Below are 20,224 nucleotides of genomic sequence, written 5' to 3'. Positions count from 1 at the left end.
AACCATCAGTCAATCAAAATTGTAGAAACTCTTTGCAATACTTATTTGGTGGCCGTTGAAAATACTTTATTGATGGATTTGCTGCTCTATTATGATTTAAACTGATCTGAATACTGAGTTTACACAAAAATGCTGCTAAGATCACAGTTCATAATGAATATAAAAGAATATTGGTTGAAAGTGCCTGGCCCTATTAGGAATAATGAATCCAGTCCCACTTTGATTTACTCAGCCTGCTTTCATAGGTGGCAGAAATCATCAAGATCAAATGTTGGGCAGGAATATAGCTACATTAGTCCATAAGTAATGATGAGATAGAGCCCTCCAGAGGACCAGACAATACTTCCTCCATGTAGTTGTATTGATTAGGAGGTTCTGAATCAATGCAGGGAACAAAAATTGAATTGAGGAGCTAAAGAAGAATTGGTGTGAAATGAAGAGCTTAAATAAGATCTCATACTGTACAAACTAAGAGAATAGAGTGGCTGAATGCTTATAAGATTAACCAGTGACATCAGAGAGTTTCTGACATAAAACACAGTGATGCATCCTTTCAAAAAACAATCTACTTTCCTTTGAAGATCTTTGTTTCCACATCAAGTTTATCTAGTTTCAGCTTCTAGAGGCTTTCACTTTTTATGCCTTTTTTCTAGTAGCATCTAGTATTCTGAAATGTTCAATGCAAGTATCTTATATAGCATGATCAATTCTTTTGTACCCTACCATGTGTGTATGGCTACAAGAATGGTCTACCCAATTCTCTAGCTCTTAGTAGATTTCTTTCTTTACTTTTGTAAAAACAAATATAACAAGCCCATTTACTCACACACATACTAATATTTTATATTAATTTTGATGTGTACCATGTATCATTATTTGGTATGCTAACATTCTTTGTCTGCTAAAAATGTTGTTTGCAAGATTGTATTTTTCAGCAACTCATTTCATAATAGTCATGCAATAATACATTCCCATAAAAAACCATTCTCCACTAATATATTTTCATACCTAGGTTTTTAATTAGTTTAACTATTATAATAAATTTGAACTGTGATATTTTTACTGAGAATGTGATGTGCACTGTGAGCACAAATCTGATATGTTTTGGATAAAGCCATGTTTTGTGAAATGTTACTGTATCTTTTTTGCTTTTACAGTATCAGCTGTCCTGATTTCATCTTACTAAGATGCCAGGTTAAGCAACCCAGCTACACTTTATGTGAGCTATGGCTTTTGTTATCTTGCAGTAAAAGTATTTGCTATTACTCTAAGGTATTTCTTCAAGGTTTATTTTCCTGACCCTTTCTAAATTTTTCATTTGAAGACTTTGCAAAGAAGCCATGGTAAGAAAGATAGCCTGAATTTAGGTATATTTGATCTAGTTTTCTTCAACAATCTTTCCTTTTGAGTTTTGTAACTGTAAAACTTAGGCAATGGCTTACCTCCATTGTTCACAGAATGAAGTATCAGTAAGAAGGTCATATAGGCTTCTGTTCTCTTTCCTTGTGGACCTTGGTTATTTAAGTAGGCTATGCTTACCTCAAGATGCCTTCAGTTCTGGCTTTGGTGAGTTGGTAAGATTGCAATAGTTGGCACGACACCTTATTTTTACTCTTCCCCTTTTATATTTATTGTTGGGATCATATAAGTGGTCCAAGCCTGGAGCGTTCTATTTGTTTTTGATAACTTATTCCACAGTAAGTCTTCTCTGACGAGTACTAAATCCTTCTTTATGCTCAAATCTAGCCAACCAAAAAATAAGGAAAATCAATATCTTTCAGGTTCAAATTTATTTTCCTAAGAAAATAACAACAACTCCACCCACCTGCTCCCTGCAAAGCCCCCAAACACCAGTTTTATTTGCCTTTCAAATATTGGGGCTAAACCTTAAGAGGCTCATTAAGAACTTAAAAGGTTTTGATAACTCTGTTCAGGCCTGACACATAAAGAAAAGGAATAGTCTAATGAGGCATAAGAAACATCTTTTAATTAAACTCTATTTCCATGGTTTGATATGCATTGGTATGATTGTGCTTAAATGCTTTCAAGAACATGGAATGTTAAAACCTAAACTATAAAAATTAAAGATCTCCCAACTTTTAATAACAAAAAAATGTTTCTATTTGACTTTGCTGAAAGTCATTGAGGAAATAAGCAAGTGATTATTGTTTCACAGAAGTGTTTTCTCAGTTCTTTGGCAATTCTAAGTTTTCATTTAATGTAGCTTGTTAAATATCAGTACAGACTGTTTACACTTCCTGAAACAAGTATAACAGCAATAAATATATCTTTAATCATTGCATGATATTAATCACATCTGTTTTAATGATCTGTTCATTGTTAATTCTATCAGTTAGTTAATTTTTGCACTGAAATTCCCTTACTCAGTACATTTTAACAAAATACTAATTTGAAATAAGAAAAATCTAACAAGATTGTTCCTTCTATTTCCCCTCTCGCCTGAAAACAAACCAAACCAAAATTATCAGTCATTTGTTTTCTGTTTAACCTGCAATTCTGGGTGTGCAGCCTGGAATAAACAATCTATAGTTAAAACTGTAATTTCTAAAGAAAAGTAAAATCCACCACCCTCCTTAAGTCATTGGCACAATCTTCCACTCTCTGCAGTGGTACGTGGAAATGCTATTAATTTCTACTACTCTTACCCAAACATTATATTCATACATCAATGCAAGTATTACAATAATACAATTGATATTGTATTATTTTGATAGAATTTAGTTAACTTTTTAGGTTATCAGCATTTCTGATATGCATTTTTGGCACTATTTTCCATTGTTGTCTTCAATTAACATTATTTTGGTGTTACATCATTTGACTTCCTTCTGCATTGCTCTTTCACATGAGAAAATTCTACTGGTAGAAAAGCCCTTTGAAATGAATAGTAATTACTGTTGTACAACAAGTTGATGCTACAAATTGCAGAAGGCCAGTCCTGGTGCAATTTTTTTTTTTTTTTTGTCTGAGAAACCACTGTGTTATCCAGTCTGACTTTCTGCGTAAAGGTCTCCCACTTATCTTGATATACCTTCCTCCCTCCTATAACTGGGCTGACTAAAGTATATCTTTCAAAAAAAAAAAAAGTGTATATGGATTTTCTATATCCTTAACATTTTCAAATCATTCCCTTTAATAGTTTATTACTAACAATTATTAAACCACAGATTTTTATCACTTGGATACATTTGGCTTCTCCCTACAATGACTGCTTCCTGCTTTATATTCCATCATTAGATATAATGAAATGAAAGAACCCCTGGTACTCATTCATTTTCTCCATTTTAATAATACATGTACACAGAGTTTATAAGTAAAGAATCTGCTTCCAAGTCTCCTTTCTTTTGATTACCTATGTGACATCACTGGGAAACTAAGAAAGAAGCTGTCCACCAATATGGATGTTACCAAGACTGATCAAGTTTCAAGGATGGAACTATATGGAAGTTTGATAGAGAAAGTGCAGCTGCTATTAAAAAGTCATCAAAATGAAGCATAATGAAAATATTATGAAACGAACAGGATTTTTGAATCAGTAGCTGGATATTTTTGCAATACAGATTATTCATAGTCTATTATAAAAACCAAACAAATGTTATTTTAGTTGCCTCTGCTAGTTTAAGAGGTTTAAGAAAAATCTTAATTTGGGGTTCTTATTTCCTAAATGTCACAGAGCGGGTAATGTAACATAATCTCTCATGGAATTTCTGGTTAGGATGAGCATATTCCTCAAATACATGTTCTGTGCTTTACAAAAGGGCAGATGCAACTGATTAATATTCATATCATGAACTTCTTTTTCCTTTTCAACCCTACTTTATGTGCCCTTGTAAGATGACTGGTAGAAACAGCAAATTATTCCTAGAAAATTCCTAGCATACAGGTTTTAATCAATACTGGTAGGTATACTACAATTTTACCCACAATTATGTCCTAAAGCAGACTAAATATTACTTGCATTCCTGGTTTGTAAGAAGGTAATTGATATTGACACTGACATGTCCATACTCTCTAATAATCATTCTTCCTGCAGATTTCCTTTTATCTTGACAAAATTTTATAAAGAGGAAAGATAAGATCTGAATGAGCTTCAGACAGGCTGAATAATAAAACGCAATGCACATTATGTGGCTTTGAGAAAATTACACTTTAGAAAATTACACTTAAAAACCATCTCTGAAATTTAAAAACAGAATAGGGTTTTTAGGAAAATTACTGCCATTAATGTCAATGGGAATTGTGCAGCTAAAATCCATCTGCAGTGTTTTTGGGGAAAAAATAACACTATATTGTCAGGAAATATAATACTTCTCAGTAATTGTGAGAGTACTGAAGTTTTAGGAACTCACACATGTAGGAAGGTAATTGAATACCCATTAAGGCCTGTCCCTTAGAATTTCAAGAGATAATTCAGTATGGTAAAATATTACAGCTTAGAGATCTATTTCCCTTTTCTTTGTCTATTCAAATCTGGAGTGTCCTCAGATAACTCCAAAATAAAAATATACACTGAATATTGTTGTTGCTTATATAGAGAGATAGGTGTATTCATTTACAGCATCTCATCAGCCTTCCTATGTTATCTCATTTCTTTCTTGGTAGTTTAAAAGAAAGAAGATCTGCTGCTGCCCATATAGGGAAATGTAGTTCTACATTGAATGTCTAAGCATTTAAAATTTGATGCAAAATATGCAGTAATAATATACACTTGTATAATCACCTTTCATGCTATGTTAATAGCTCCTCCTACTTAGCTAAGTATCATTGTAGCCTGGACTTGATGACACAAATAACGTTATATTCTCTTCAGTATAGAAACTGATATTTTAGTGGTAGTAGCAGTATTCTATGCATGTTTCAATGTATACCTCGTCTACTACTTAAACCATGTGTTAAATATTTTAATGATTAAAGTATTGTTCCTTAAAGTCAATTTTTTTTTTTTTCATTTTTAAATAACACAAAATCTGGAATGCAGGTCCTTCTCTGCTTCAGTAAAATAGAGAAAAGACTGTGTTTGGCCTTTGTTCACTGCTTCATTGGGTCTGTAGAGTCTTAAAGAGTACTCTTGGACTAGCTCTAGATTGGAAATAAAAAGACAATAGAAAAGTATTTTATGATCCTCCTAAAAACCAATCATTTAGTGAAACGAGGATCCTTGAATTTAAAGATAAGATAAAAATCGAAACTGCTTCTCAGTTTCTCTTCAGCTGCAATACTAATCAGGGCATATGGGCCTAATTCCATGGAGGGTACTTAATTCCCTTGGGAGCTATTTGCAACCTGCTGCACATAGGTCTTTTAATATTAGGCAGCAGTTTTAGGAAATGGGTCCCCATGTATCATTAACAATTCTGCATGTGGAAGCTCACCAGAGGAACCTTTGTTTTTTAAAATGTTTATCTTTCTCTCTTCATCGTTTTTGGAAAGAAGTATTATTTGTAGAATATAATCAGGTTTCCAGAAATCTGTTTGGTCTGTATAGTGTTACTCTGACATTAGCTTGCAGCTACTTCAATGCAGTTGACACTGAAGAAAGTTAAGAGTTAGCATGTGACTTTAGCCCAGAGCAATTATTTCACTTCAGTGACCAAGGTTTTCTCTGCTCTGTCTTACATGGGCCAAGGCTGACATTAAGAATAATATGCGCATTACCAGCACATCTAGGAGATTTGCTTTAAGGCATTCAGACATGCCTAAACAGAAAAACTGTGGATTAGCCTTAGTGTGGAACTTCTGTGGGTGGAAAGTGGACAGGAGAAAGTGCATGCTATGTAAAAGCCTGATCTGGAGATAACTTTCTTCAAAACCACATAGGCATAGACAATAGGATTTGAAACTTTCGTATATCTTAATTTCTTCTCTGCTTCCTCTTTGCTTTGGGGGGTTGTAACTTGCCACATGCAAAGTGGAACAACTGTCTCATGCTCCCCTTTCTGGGACTGCCATGATGTAGACTTCTTCATGTTCTTCAGGGATCTAAATCAGCAAACCAAGATGCAAATTGCTAGATTTCACAGCTCTTTACAGCTGTGTGTGGTTGGTTTTTATACATGCACGTATATATGTGAAACAACTCTTTCGCTCTTGTGTCCAGAGGATTCTGTGTTACTCTAAGACTATAATATCTGGTAATGCCTAATCCTGCAAATGTCATTAATTCTGTGCAAAGATCTTCCACACCTTTGTATTTTCCCTTGTTTCTGCCTAGCTACCTTGCTCTGCATCTTGCTTCCTTCATGCAATCATACATTCATGTGATGTGTTAGTGATCCAAGAACAACCTATAGCAGATTACTTTAGAGATCTGACAAGAGCAGCAGGAAAATAGATCACATTTTGCTTATTCTTTCTTCCTTACTGTCGGAGATAGAGGCATAGCCTTGCCTACTGCTACTTGTCAGAATAGATTTACAAACATAGACATTGTTGCTGCTTTGCATGCATTTTGAGTACAATTTGCAATTGTAGTGCAGTTGATGTGAGTTTGTGATGAAGTCTGATTCTGTAAAACTTCTTGAAACATAAATGTTCAGTGTAATGTCATCAATGAAATTTATTCTCAAAACACTAAGAAATTATTGTATGCTATGTGGTGCTTTTGATCTCTACTGGCTGTGACCATACTATTTTTTCATCCAGAAATTAAAAAAAACAAACAACAAAAAACAAACAAACAAAAACCATAATCTAGATCTCTTTCAGTTAAAGTCATTGTATTAATACAAGCTATTATGTTGTTGTTCAACTACCTTAGCTTGTATATTTTTTAACAACATAGTAGAAATATATTATCTTGGTACCTCTGTCACTGAAATATTATCTTTAATAGCAACTATTCCTTGTAATTCGTCAAAAAAGTTGATATATAGTAACAAAGTACCCCCACTGCAGAATGAATATTAAATGTAATGAACACAAAAGTAACTTTCTGCATCTTAACTACATTGTATGATATGATTGATGATAAATTTTCATTATAAAATGTTAATCAAGCAAATAAGTTTACACTCCCTCTTCCATCACAATTTCTTTAATTAGTGGTTTATGTTTATTAAATTATTTTAATTTGTTCACATATCAAGGACAATCTATAGTATGTTTTAGACTAATTAGCACTTTGTTTATTTTAAGAATATCATTAATTCAGCAGTTAATTTTTAAATACAACTAATATGTACAAGTACAGTTTGCCTTAGAGTTTTGCAAGAAAGAAATATGGCTCTTCTTTATCACTAGCCCACTCTGGCAGACAGATGAGTGAGGTTCTGGATGCAGGAAGTGCGTTGTTTGGTTTTTAAGAACACACAATTAATTAGAAGTCAATGTGCTTCTACAAGTAACCTCTAAATGGTTTATAAATACCAACTGTGCTCCATCCAGAAAGGGAAAAACAGCAACATGAAACCTAATAGAATGCACAAAATACACATTTCAATGGGGCTAAGAAATCAGGTTTACAGTTTCTAAAATAGCCTGGTGGATTTTGGTAGTCTGAGAATATTATCTGCCTGTACAGATCAGTTCTGTACTTTTTTTTTTTTTAATGTATATCTGTATGCCTTCTGCGGAATCTTTGAGAGTCCGTTTGACCATCCTGTTCAACTCTCCATGTTGCCAATAGGAAGCCTTTTTTCTAAATAAAATTTGAAACCATGTCCAAATTACTTACTAAATGTGTCACAGCTGAACAACAATATTGTCAGAATGTCAGGATGTTTTTAAGAGAAATGGATGCTATTTGTGTATTAAGACAAAGAAACAAGCATGAAAAAGGGACATTTTTACCTTGCAAAAGCATTTCTGTGTATTTAAATCAGTTTCTTTACGGAGCTGGGTTTGAGATATACTGCAAGTAGCTTATAACTCGTGATTTTCCAGAATAGCAATTTGTGTGGTCAGCCATCCATAATCTTTTCTAGTTCACACAGTGGAAAATTTGACATTTTCTCCACTTTCATCCACTGTGCTTTGAAAAATTTGCACTGAATGCAGACACACAAGGCTTCTTTACGGTTCTAATATGTTCTGCATTGGTACATTTCATGAGACTGATACAGTTTGATGCAACATAAAATGATGCAAAGACATGCAACTTGTCTGATTAATTGGGCTGAAGAGTATTAGATTCAAAACTGTTTAGGTACACTGAAGCAGGTCAAGAATCCTGGGATGCAGAATGATTTGTTCTGCTTATGGATGACTTAGTGGATAATAATATAACATTGTGGTTCACATAACCTTTTTAATTTGAACAAATTATTATATATGTATATAGAATAACAGTAAATATTTATTTGATTGCTAACAAGTGAGGTGAAAATGTTTTGCTTATATATCACAATGCAACAGAAGAGTAGAATAGCATAAATGTGATAGCAGCTCTATTAACTCTTCCACACCACAGTGTTTTTACAAACCTAGCATGATAATACAACAATACTTGCACAGTTACATTTATTTGCTAATGGAATATGTGTGGAAATTCCTTTTCAGGACAGCAGCAGAGCACTAATATACTGTACAAATGCAAATAGGAATATCTGTCATAATAAAGTACTGTTTGCTTACCTGCCCCCTGTCCCATGACTCTGCTGCTTCCTGCCCTTAGAGGAGAAAGGAAATTTAGTGAAGGAACTCTTTGAGAAGAGTCAACTTTTTTCCCCACCAGGCAGAACAATTTCTATTTCCCTGAGCATCTAAACTTAATTTTGCTAAGTCATAAGTGCTTATAACATTTTCTCACTAACATAAGTTATTGCTGCTTTGTGGTTTTCTACCTAAGTTAATCCTCATACTTGTATCTTTTAATAAGATATCTTCTACCTGGATTCAGGTAAGGAGGACTGTATTTATGCACCTTCAGTAGAAGTTTCTTTTCTATGTTTTTAACTCTGTTTTCATTTGAAAGGTCTAATATTATAGCAGGTTTCTGCTAGCCGGGTTAATTTCACAATTCAGAGGTGCTGCACTCAAATAAATGGATAGTCCTGAATTAACTTGGGGCTCACATATTTCTCTTTCTATCTGGGTGCACTTTGCTGCTACTAAGGGCCTTGCTGGCCCAAGGTGTATTGCACGGAGGCTGGTATATGATCTGCTAGCAAAGGTTTTCTTAGTAGGCTGAATGGTAGCTTAAAACTAAAATTCATAGCCTTTTGAGAAAAGTAATAGCCATGTAAAGCTGCTCAAAAATTCTCAGCTGAAATTTAAGTCGTTAAAGAAAATAAAAGATACCTCCAGCTAATGCTTTCTTTCTTTGAAACTTCTTTTTATGGGAGCACTGAAATCTTAACACAGTTCAAAAATCCTGATTTTATTTTTTCAAATTTTAAAACTTCATCCGAGTCATTTTCCTTCCCCTCCTAACTTTTGCCCAACTTGTTGTACTCTTTCTTCTCCCAAAAAGGTTTTTCTTTTTCTTTTTAGTGTTTCTATCCTTCTCCCTTGAAACCAACAATTGTTTTTTAAGATTTCTTTCCTGTAAGGCTACTCTGATTTAATAATCAATGCTTGGATTAAGTATTCAGAATCTACTTATTGTACTCTGAGCAGCAGACCTTCTAGGCCTTGCAGCTTTGTCACAAAAAATTCCATTCTTTCTAATTGCAAGCTAAAAGGAGGGGAAAAAAGGGGGGAAAAATGACTAGTGAGCTTTGTGGGACTGAGCCCTGAGCCTATAAATTGCAGTATCTGAATGCTAGCATAACTTGGATACAGACTTGCTCTGAAGATTTTTTTTTTTTTTTTTTTTTTTTTTAAAGCAGAGCCTGCTTAAAATGAATAAGATCCCACTGAGTTTACACTGGCTTGTTAGAGCAAAGTCTAAGTTTCATCCTCTGACCTCTAAAGAGATATAAAGTGAATATGAGACCAAATTATCCTTTGTGAAGACCAAAAGAAAGTGCTATTTAGATCTTCTAAACCAAATGCTGACTATAGTTGAAATGTCAAAGGAATTAAGCAATGCTAAAACTAGTGTGGCATGAGAATCAGAACTTTAGATTTGCTTTGAAATTTAACCTATCATACAGTATTTTATACTTCAGAAAATACTATTCATTGTAATTAGGAAACATTCTGCATCTATGTGAAAATGCTTCACAATCTAGTATACCATATGGTATCAACAGTAAAGGCAGAATTACGTTTTCAAATTTGTAACTCTTCTTTTTCTTAATCTGTTTAACATAGTTAAGTAGAATTTTGAAAATGTACTTTGCAGATGGGTACAGCTTTGGCATACTGCTACTTTTTGAATCAACAGGAAAAAAAATCACTGATTTATTCCCTGTAACCTGGTGTTACAAATGTAACATAAACATTGTGTCACTGGCCATATTATTTTACAAAATGAGAAACATTTAAAACAAAATTTTTTAGCTTTTTGTAGATTAGATGGCCTCATAATGTTAAGTGAATGGTAGCTAAACATTTCTATGTATCTTTGATTTATAAAATACTTTTGTATTATTGATTATACCTCTATTGCTTTCATGAGTTTAAAAAGCTACTTAGTAGAGTTTAAGCAGCTATGCAAGTTTACGGAGTTAGCTTCACGTGATATTTTTTCCATGCAACTCATACAAAGGTTGGTAATAGCTCTTATAAAATTATTTGCTTGATAACCAGAAAAAATACTATTAAAATGGTGCTATGCAATCCAGGAAGATGTGCATATTGGTGCAGACACTCAGTTCTTTCCCTAGATTTATGTGGGTGTTCTGTATATATTTAAGACTAAACAAAGCTGATAGGAGCACCACCATAACAAATCTTTGGTATTTATAGATCAGTTAAAATAGTGCAATTAGTCCTGCATTGTAATCCATAGACTTACTTTGTTATCAATAAGTTATAGAATACTCAAGATACCACTTATTTAAAAATTGCAACAAAAGCAAAAATAAAACGAAGTTATCTGTTTTCCTTTTTCTGTTCAAATACTTATAAATCAACATATCCTGTAATGGAAACAGACCTGCAGAAGTATTTTGTTAAGCCTACTTCTTATACCATTCTGCTGGCATAAGCTCATGAAGAAGAAACTGTTTGAAGAATACCTTACAATACACAAAACAGCATTTCTTTGAAGGACTGTTGTCTAAAATCAAAGTCTGAAATCTTGGGGACAGATTGCTGCTGTAAGTAAATTCTCATAGGGTTTTCTCATGTCATTGAAGACAACTAGCTCAGTATATATTCAACACTAAGTATCATATTATGCAGCAAATTTTGTTTACTGTGTTCTTTCTCTTGGGGGGTGTTTAGTGGATATATGCAATTATGTACAAATGTACTACTAAAGAAAATTGCTTGAGCTACGTGTTTCAAACTTTCGTATTACGTGGACTTCAGCATTTCTGAAGAAATAGCTTGTCAGGAAATAAAATATGCCTAAAACTTAAATTAGAAGAACATGATATGGTAGCCATTATTGCTTGAATGAGAAATAACTCTTCCATGGTTGCCAAGTGACCACCATCCTGTATGTCAAATAGGGAAAAACGAATGAATAGTAGAAGTGTCAACTTTAGCTGTATTTTCAGAGTATTTGGAGCGAGTCCTCTGGTAAATGAACTTGCTGGGTCTCTGAAAGTCTTTTGTTTCTTGTTAGCAATATCAGCACATCTTTTTGACTTGTTTCTTTGTTTCTTAATATTGAGCTGTTAATACTAAGCATGGAACTTGGGCTCTTTAGTAAAACTTTGTCAAATTGCTATAATGTTTTAGATAAGGAAAGTAGACCATTTAAGAAGCTTGCTGCTTTAAAAAAAATAAGTTTCTATGTTTCTAATTTTCAGATGGATTCTCATTCAATATTTTTTAGTTTATGACACAAGTAATACAACTGGAAAAGTGAGGTTTAATATTATCTGTTCAAATAAAAAAAATCACTTCAGCAGCGCTTATGTTTCATTGTTCATAAACCGTTGTGTAAGAATTATTGTGCAAGTAAAATTACGTATGGTAAAAAGGTTTCTGAACAATTATCAAAATACATATTTATAGGAAATGCGAGGCTGGAAATGCTTGTGTGTTTTGAACAAAGTATTGTTTTGACTTCATGTTTTGGCTCAGAATATTAAAATGAGAAATTTCAGCCACTTGCAAATTTTTCATGATATTTTGAGTTAATACCTTTGAAACAAATGTTTTTCCATAAATATTTTTTGATGCATTGTTGCCTCACTAACTTAATGGCAATAACAGTCAACACGTTTAAAATGTGATTAAAGCAAACGGCTCTATCTCACAATGCGTGATTAACAAGTTCATTCCATAAATACTGGCAAACTTTGAGAATAACATTCTGATAACGTAGTATATGCCTGATGTAAACAGTTTCTTAGGTTCACATGGGAGAGTTTCCGAGGTTTGTAGGGGCAAGAAGGCAGAGCTAGAATTAAGCACAGGTACACCAAATATTCTGGGCTAAGCTAGAGGCTAGCGGGTCAGCCGAAGAGCCTGTGCTGGTACCTCCTTCAGGATAAGACAGTGCTCTCCAGGGATGGTTGTCAGATATTTGTCCTGTACTAAATACGATGTTTCTCTCATGAATTAGTATTTAAGCTTCAAAATAGCTTTTGCTTGATAGTTGTAGTCTGGCCCTCCTGCCTAGGGTTTTCAAGCCCAACTGCTGTCCTACAGTGAGCAACGTATCAGCTTGCTCTATTCAGCTCTCTCATATTAAGGTCGTTATGCAGCCATCACGCGGCATTGAAAGGCCTGTGCCAAGTGTCCTCGCTGGTGTTACAGGATGCTCTGCTGGGGCTCTTCTCCCTTTTCTCCGCCACATGCTCGGCAGGTGCCTGGGCATCAGCCGCGCCAGCAGTCGTCTGTCGCTTCATAAACTGCCGGTGCCTACTGAGGCTGCCCACGATCTGCTCCAGGTACGCAGTATATTCATGTGTACCCGCCAGTTTGCACAAATTCAGTTCTCGGTATATTATATTAGTAAAAGGTTATTAACACTGTGTGATATAATACGTATAAGGGCTATACACCAGTTAGATTTACCTAGAATATGACAGAAATCTCCACTGTGGCGAGACTTTTAACTTTTGAGTTGCAACGTTTGAGTTGCTTCATCCCATTGGCAGCTGATGCGAGGCTGCTCAGTGCTACTTCCTGCCCTCTGCCCTCCTGTTTCTATGGCATTTGAAACAACATCGAAAGGTTTATGTGACCAGTCTCTCTCTCTCTCTCTCTTTTTTTTTAAGGTATAGTAGAAATAAAAAGGTAAAATTATATTTAGTTTTCAGGATATTAAAAAAAATGGGTATTCCTGTATGACAAGAAAAAGCGAGTCTGTTGCCCTGTGAACAACTTGCTCAGGTTTAGTCTTCTGGGTGTAGGGGTGATAATGGCTTGCCCTGCTTATTTAAAAAAACAGATTCAACTGTTTTGTCAGTTGATGGCTTTCTAAACATGAAAGTTGACATCCTCTTTTGTGCGGTATTGCTTCAGTAGAATGAATCCTTTCTTGTTAACCTTCTAATGTAATTTGATACAGAAAAATACAAGGGTAGTATTTTGAAGAAAATCCAAAGTGAGGAATAACTGTCTAGGTAACAGTGCTGTAGGAGGTTACATAGAGCACAGCTAAGGGGATCGCGTTGGAAAAACTTAAGGAAATGTGTCATACCATTGTGCAAAGAGAAATGTTACTATGAAATATGTCAATATATGTTGTATGTTGCTGCTGTGGTTATAAGCTGATGTGTTTAAAAACCCCTAGTTCTAGACAGTTCTAAATCAGGATATTAGAATGCTTTAGGCAACAAACTTAAAAAAAAAGACTGGAAGATAACTGAAAAGATAGAAATTACAGTTATTACAATTGATGAAAACAGGTTAAAGCTATTTTACTAAAGAAAAGACTACTTTTATTTGCTTTAAAGATTTTTCTGTGTTCACTGGGATGCAGGTGAGCTGGAAAAAAATGGGGGTGAAAAAAAAATCTACTTGTAGCTGAGGAGATCTCAGCTAAGTTTGTTCTGGGATAAAGCTTGCTAATGCTGCGGATAGCTAAGCTCTGCTGCAGCAATTAAAAGGTTTTGGAATTGCCACCCAGTATCACGGAATAACTGAGGCTGGCCGGGGCCTCTAAAGTAAGTGTCCTGGGCGAGCTTAAAACTGGGCTAGAGGGGACTCTTTCGGCAGCAGGCAAACGATACCTGCTCAGAGCAGGAAGGAGGAGGAACTAGACTAAGTTGCTTCTGGATCTCTGTGTCCATGATCTATATGATAATTAATACAGTAAATAATTTTTTTTCTATTTTTTCATTGCAGCAAGAAAAGAATCAAGAAAGTTCACGAAATAAAGGTAAGTGCTAACTATTTTCAAAATGTAGAGATTCCTGTAACTAACACAAATTTAACACTTAATAAGTTGGTTAAATTGTCCAGGCAGATTGTTTACTGAGTACTGTGGTATTTGAAGTGACAAAAATATACCCAGGGAAGAGGAAAGGGGAAGGAAATGTAGAAAATACAGTTAAGTTACTGTTTTTGGAACTCTTTGCTTGAGATGAACAAGGCTGACTGCTGCAGTATGGATGGGATGGGCCGCATGGCTTCTCACTAAGTTTGTGAATTAGACTATGAGTCTTTATTATGCATTAATGAAGCATCAGTACAGTCACCTTAGATTTTCCCTTTCCATTCAGTAAATCCATAATTGGATATGATTCCAATTTATTTGCAGATTAATCATGTCCTTAGTAGGCTTCCTTCAAAAATAACTGTCATATGTGTTTTTTTGCATACAAATTTTTATATTTTCACTGCACCTTACTCTATACCAGTGGTAAGCACTACCTGAAATAGAATATCCAGGTTAAAATACAGCTCTGTATCAAGGAAATTAAAAGAATTCAGAACCCCAGATTGTGGATTTTGTGCTTCTTTCCAGCAAAGTCAGTTAAGAGAGAGAAAGCCTAGACCTTTTTGTTGAAAATTTGCCGAGCAAGCAATGAAAGGTGACATTGCCAATACAACAGGTGCAAGGATTGTTGTCTTGAGATGATAGGTTCTTATGGAGGTAGGCTACGATGCGCTTTGAAAAGGAAAACAAGGCAGAAGGGGAAAGAATGTCCATCAAAGTTAAAAAGAGAGGAGGAGTGAATTTAAGTGACAAATTAACCCACATCTTTTGTATTGTTTTGGGAAGCAGTGCTTAATCATATCATCTGCGTTAGCTGTTCTTAATTCACTTATTTATGTATCACATTAATCTCAGTTCTTTGCTTTCCCTTGCACTATGGCTACACACATGAATCTAAAGATAAGCTAAATCTGAAGTCTGGGTGGAATTGTGTCAGTGCAATGAAGCTGTTCATGACGATGTGATGATTTGCAACACCTGAAGGCCCTATGGTCCTTCATCTGAAGAGCGTACATACATAACAAAATAAACCAAGAAAACTTTCAGTTTCACCCAGTTTGTGATTTACAACTTTCTTTTCTCTTGAAGTTCCTTTTTTTTTTTTCCTGAGGTAATGTAATATAAAGTTGAATCATCTAGAGATTTAGTGTGTGTACCCGTGATGTATTGTTCAAAAACTTTTTTGCCTTCTGATGTAATACAAATTATATGAGAGTGTGAAACTCGGATTAGATTACAGAAATCAGAGATTTGTGAATACTTAGTTTTAGATAAATTGAAAACTTAAAGCCTTTTTCTACAAGGAAAGATGCTGAAATTGTACATTCTTTACAAATCTAAATTATCTCAAAGTTATATTATGGATGAGTTGACATTTCCCCCCCTCCCCCCCACAGTTGTCAGGTGTTCAGTCACTATGCAGTGAGGAACAATTAAATGCAGAAACAAAATAATGAGCTAGTTAGGAATGTTCATCATGTTCATTAGCTGTTAGTTTAGCTAACTAATCAAAGAAATAATTTTTAAAGGATTATGAAATATTGCTCACAACTACAGCCAAAAGCAAAGTGTCAAACTCTACTTGAAGGGAGATATCCATTACCTCCAAACATGCAGTGAAATTGGTGCTCAGCTGCACAGAATTGTTGTAGTTATATCCATAACATCTCTAGAGAAAATCTTTAATCTACTGAATTTCCTACATGCTGTGCATGTCTCTGTCTAAGCTGACAATTCAACTGAGAAGATTTCAGTGGTTTGAAAGAACATTCAGGCATAGGGCAGGTTTTGGAAAAATGATGCTACTTTTCTACATATGCAGACATGCTTATAGTTAGTTGCTGAATTTTTTGTTGGGGGAATTTCTCTTTTTGTATTCTTTAAATTTCTTCTTTGTCACTGCAAAATTTCAAAAAGTATTGATATTTTATTATTTACTTATGGTACGTAAGATGTTATACTTTTTCTGCTTAAAGTACTGGATGATTGGATCAAATAATGCTAAATTAATGTTTTTGTATAAATATTCCTGCATTGTCAATGATCCCCCACCCTTCACATGCGGTATCTGAAAGCCTTGTGTTCTATTTATGTTCTTGTGAGAGATGTAAATATTACCTGAGTTCTCAGGGCAGCATTTTAACAGTATTCCTTACACTCCATGCACATGACACTACCATATATAGTAAAGGGACAAAAACACTTTCTGAGATTCCTGAAATATTCTGAAATTTTCGGAACCCATGTCATCTTTTTAATTTAGAGAGCAATTGCAACTCACGTTAAACATCCCTACCAAATGAAACTATGTAGCTCTGGAGTGCTTCATAATTCCTACTGATAGTAGTATTTCAGTATCTTATTTTTACCCAGTACTTCTTTAAGTTTGTATTTTTATAAGACAAGAATGGTGCAGAAGAATTAAAGTCAAATGCCTTTTGAATGCAGTAGGATGAAGATATTAGTAACTAGCACCATTCTATAATTTTTATTATATTATAAATGTATAGCAATTTCTCATGTTACTTCACTTATGGCCATGAAATAAGCCTGATTCCTATTAATGTTTCAATAATGGTGGTGGTGATGTTTTGTAGTTTTTGGCTTCTGCACAGTCATTTTTCTGACCCACTTGTTTTTCCCATCTGTTACTTTTACTGTCAACCACAGTGTCAATCATGCATAGAAGCCAATACTCAAACATACCCTGTTCTGCACTAATCCCATCTCTGTCTGATCTGTGATATTCTCTTTCTTGTTTCATTTAATGGATAGCAGAACTGTACATACACTGTTTAAGCCCCCCCCCCAAAAAAAAACCCTCCCCCACAAACCCTGTTTTTATCTAAAAGTTTTAGTATGTGTAAACTTCCTGATACTTCTGAGAACTCTTTCCTGAATGAAAATGATTATCACTAGTGCACAATACAAATGAAATGAGCTTCATAACACAGGTCTTCTACTTAATAGTGAACACATTTAAACATAATATAATAGTGACAGCAAAATAAGGTGCCAAAATGTGAAAAGGGCTGTTTAACTTTGTATAACATTGCTTGTTTTATAGAAAATATAAAAATCACATAAACTATATAAGTATATAAATATATATAATGCAATAAAAAGATATTAAAATGTGTAGTCTTCTATGTATATACATGCACTCATGTACAGATGTAAAAGTAATATGTGCTGTATAACCTATTATGCAATCAAATACCAATCATTTAAATCAGACTTATTTAGTTAGTATATGTTAATAAACAAAAACATAATCTAATTACAGATTTAGTTCTCCAAAGACACATTTTCACATCACAAAAACAGGGCAAACAGTCGCCAACTAAAACCTTGGTAAAAGTTACTTGCTGGTTTGGAGTTGCAATTTAACTCTCCTCACCTCACTTTCCCAATGTTATCACCTTCAGACAAATGAACAACATTTAATTCCAGACCTGCAGTATATGATAAATTAGACAGTTTCTAATGGATTTGGAAATATGTCTGGGATAGCGGAACTGGTGTTGTATTTAAGCAGCATGAATAAATTTGTTCATAGCTGATCCTTAATTTAGGAGACTATTAGGTATTTTCAATAGGGTACACTGTAAACTCTTAAAATGGGAATAGTTTCTGAAGAATCAGAAAGCTGGCTAGCGTTTTTGCCAAACTTCAAAGCCATATCAAGCACTTTACTGAGAAAAAATATGGGGGCACAATACTTCCGTTACCTGCTAATGGTTCAGATGACCAATAGCTGAACTCAGTCACAGTTATTTTGAAAATCTTACTTCTGCAGATAAACTTAAGTATAAATTATGGTACTATCATTTTCTTTTTAAGAATTAAAAATTACTTCTATGTAGAAAAGCTCTATATACTATGTGCATTCAAAAAAAAGGGGGGGGGGAATCTACCAGAACAAAAAAACATGAAAGTACTTTTGAAAAGATCATCGTTTTTCAAATATTGAACAATCAGATGATACTGTACACAACTCATCCAGTTTTGGCTATCTACTTTGGCATCTTAAAGAGCAATTAGTGAAAAGCATAAAAACTATTCCATCTGAGATTTGGAAAAAAATGCTTTTCATAGCATTTGCAAATAAAGATATGTGCATATAAGTAAATGAATATTAACTTGTATGATGTTAGTTTAGTTAAACTACATTTTAAAGAATACTGTTCAAATTTTTGCAAGCCGGTCTTGATCACCTGGACTTTGAATGTCTAACATACAAAACTAAACCGGACAGTACTGACTGACAGCATTTTAATTACAAGCTGAATTTCTCATCCTGTTTGATACTTTTCATTTTATACTCTCCTTAGTATTCTGGATGCAAAATCATTGGTGACTCACAGATGAGTTTCAAAAATGTAATTCTTTACTATTATGAACATATTGTCAGGCTTTTCTGATATCATTAACAAACATCTGTTCCTTTTATGATCTTTAGCTACCAGAAATAAGGAGCATACCATACGAGCATCACTTGCATATCTTACTTGCATTTTGCTCCTTATAAAGACAATATATGTGCACAACGTTTGTGGCCTTGCTTAGGATTCCAGAGAGTCCTTGTAGTCTTTTTGTATACCCAGATGAAAGTAAACAAGAAGGAGGACAGATAAAAAGTTAGTGCTCAAAATTGAAATCAACCAAAGGACAGAACCAGTAAGGCCTTAATTCAATAAATGTAATTATTCTTTTTTTTAAGTGACGAATTGTCTTAAGATGCTTTTGAATGCCAATGCGTGAGCAAACTGTTATGTATATCTTGCAGTATGGCCCTCTTATTCCTTTTGATACTGAACAAAGCTGTATATGTTATGATGTAGAATATATTGCATATGAATTCTATGTCACATTAAAACAATTAACTATGGCAAAAACCACTGTATTACTGTCTGTAATGTGTCAAGTGGCTCATTATATCATGCCTGTGAGTTTGCAGAGTCATACTATTTTAAATTCAAATTATTTCAGAAACTTCAACAGACTTGTATTATGCAATTTGAACCAAATTTGAACTGCTGTATCTTGCCTCCTGGACTGAATTGATTAATGTTTTGGTATGTCACACTGGTAGACCAGCTGATATCAGAAAAACTTGTATTGTTTTAGAGAATATATATAAAATCAGACAAGTTAGTAAATGTTTATCCCCAGATGTTCTTTATATGGGAATGTAGCTGTTAATTATCTGAACAATAACATTGTTTGTTCTAATATTCTTTTCTTTATGGTTATGTTCTAACTTACCTGATTTAGAATACAATTTTATGAGGTAGACCGAGGATTGTCCAATTTCAGTGTACCAAATACTATTCCCTTTTCTCTCTTCCATTCTCCTTCAAAGCCAACTCAGAGTCATGTCTCTCTTGTCTGTTAGGAATTCCCATAAGAAATGCAGCTCTCTGTTCCACTGGGACAATTCTCCATTCTTTTTCCTTGCCATACTCCTGCAAGGCACCCACAGATACAATCTTATTAATTTAATGCAACTGTTACGTTATTAATTGAATGCTGTTAATTTTTTATTATGGAATGGCTTTACCATGATTAGCATTTATAAAAAATACAATTTTTTTTTCCAGTTTCTGAACCAGTTCAGAGTCTGGTTATGAAACACATTATAAAGAAACAAAACTCTTATCTGTTAAAATAATTTAACCATTAATTAAAAAAAATTTTTTTGAACATACCTGAAATCCATTGTGAGCAAGTAAAATGTGTGGGTCAGATATCAGTCTGAATTTAATTCTACTAGTTTCAGTAAAATCATGGAATCGTAAAATGTCATAAAGCGTT

General features: G+C 34.1%; 1 protein-coding gene across 1 annotated transcript in view; it reads left to right on the top strand.

Annotated features, from left to right (window-relative positions):
- FSTL5 (follistatin like 5) overlaps window positions 1-20,224 on the top strand; it is a 330,597-nt gene that overhangs the window by 37,363 nt on the left and 273,010 nt on the right. The window contains exon 3 of the mRNA XM_013951578.2: window positions 14,314-14,347. Coding sequence (XP_013807032.1) covers window positions 14,314-14,347 — 34 coding nt within the window. The remainder of the gene's footprint in view (window positions 1-14,313; window positions 14,348-20,224) is intronic.

Source organism: Apteryx mantelli, chromosome 5 (assembly GCF_036417845.1).
Source record: "Apteryx mantelli isolate bAptMan1 chromosome 5, bAptMan1.hap1, whole genome shotgun sequence".
Lineage (NCBI taxonomy): Eukaryota > Metazoa > Chordata > Aves > Apterygiformes > Apterygidae > Apteryx > Apteryx mantelli.
The sequence above is the reverse complement of the archived record's forward strand: the minus strand, read 5'-3'. Positions and strand labels throughout refer to the sequence as shown.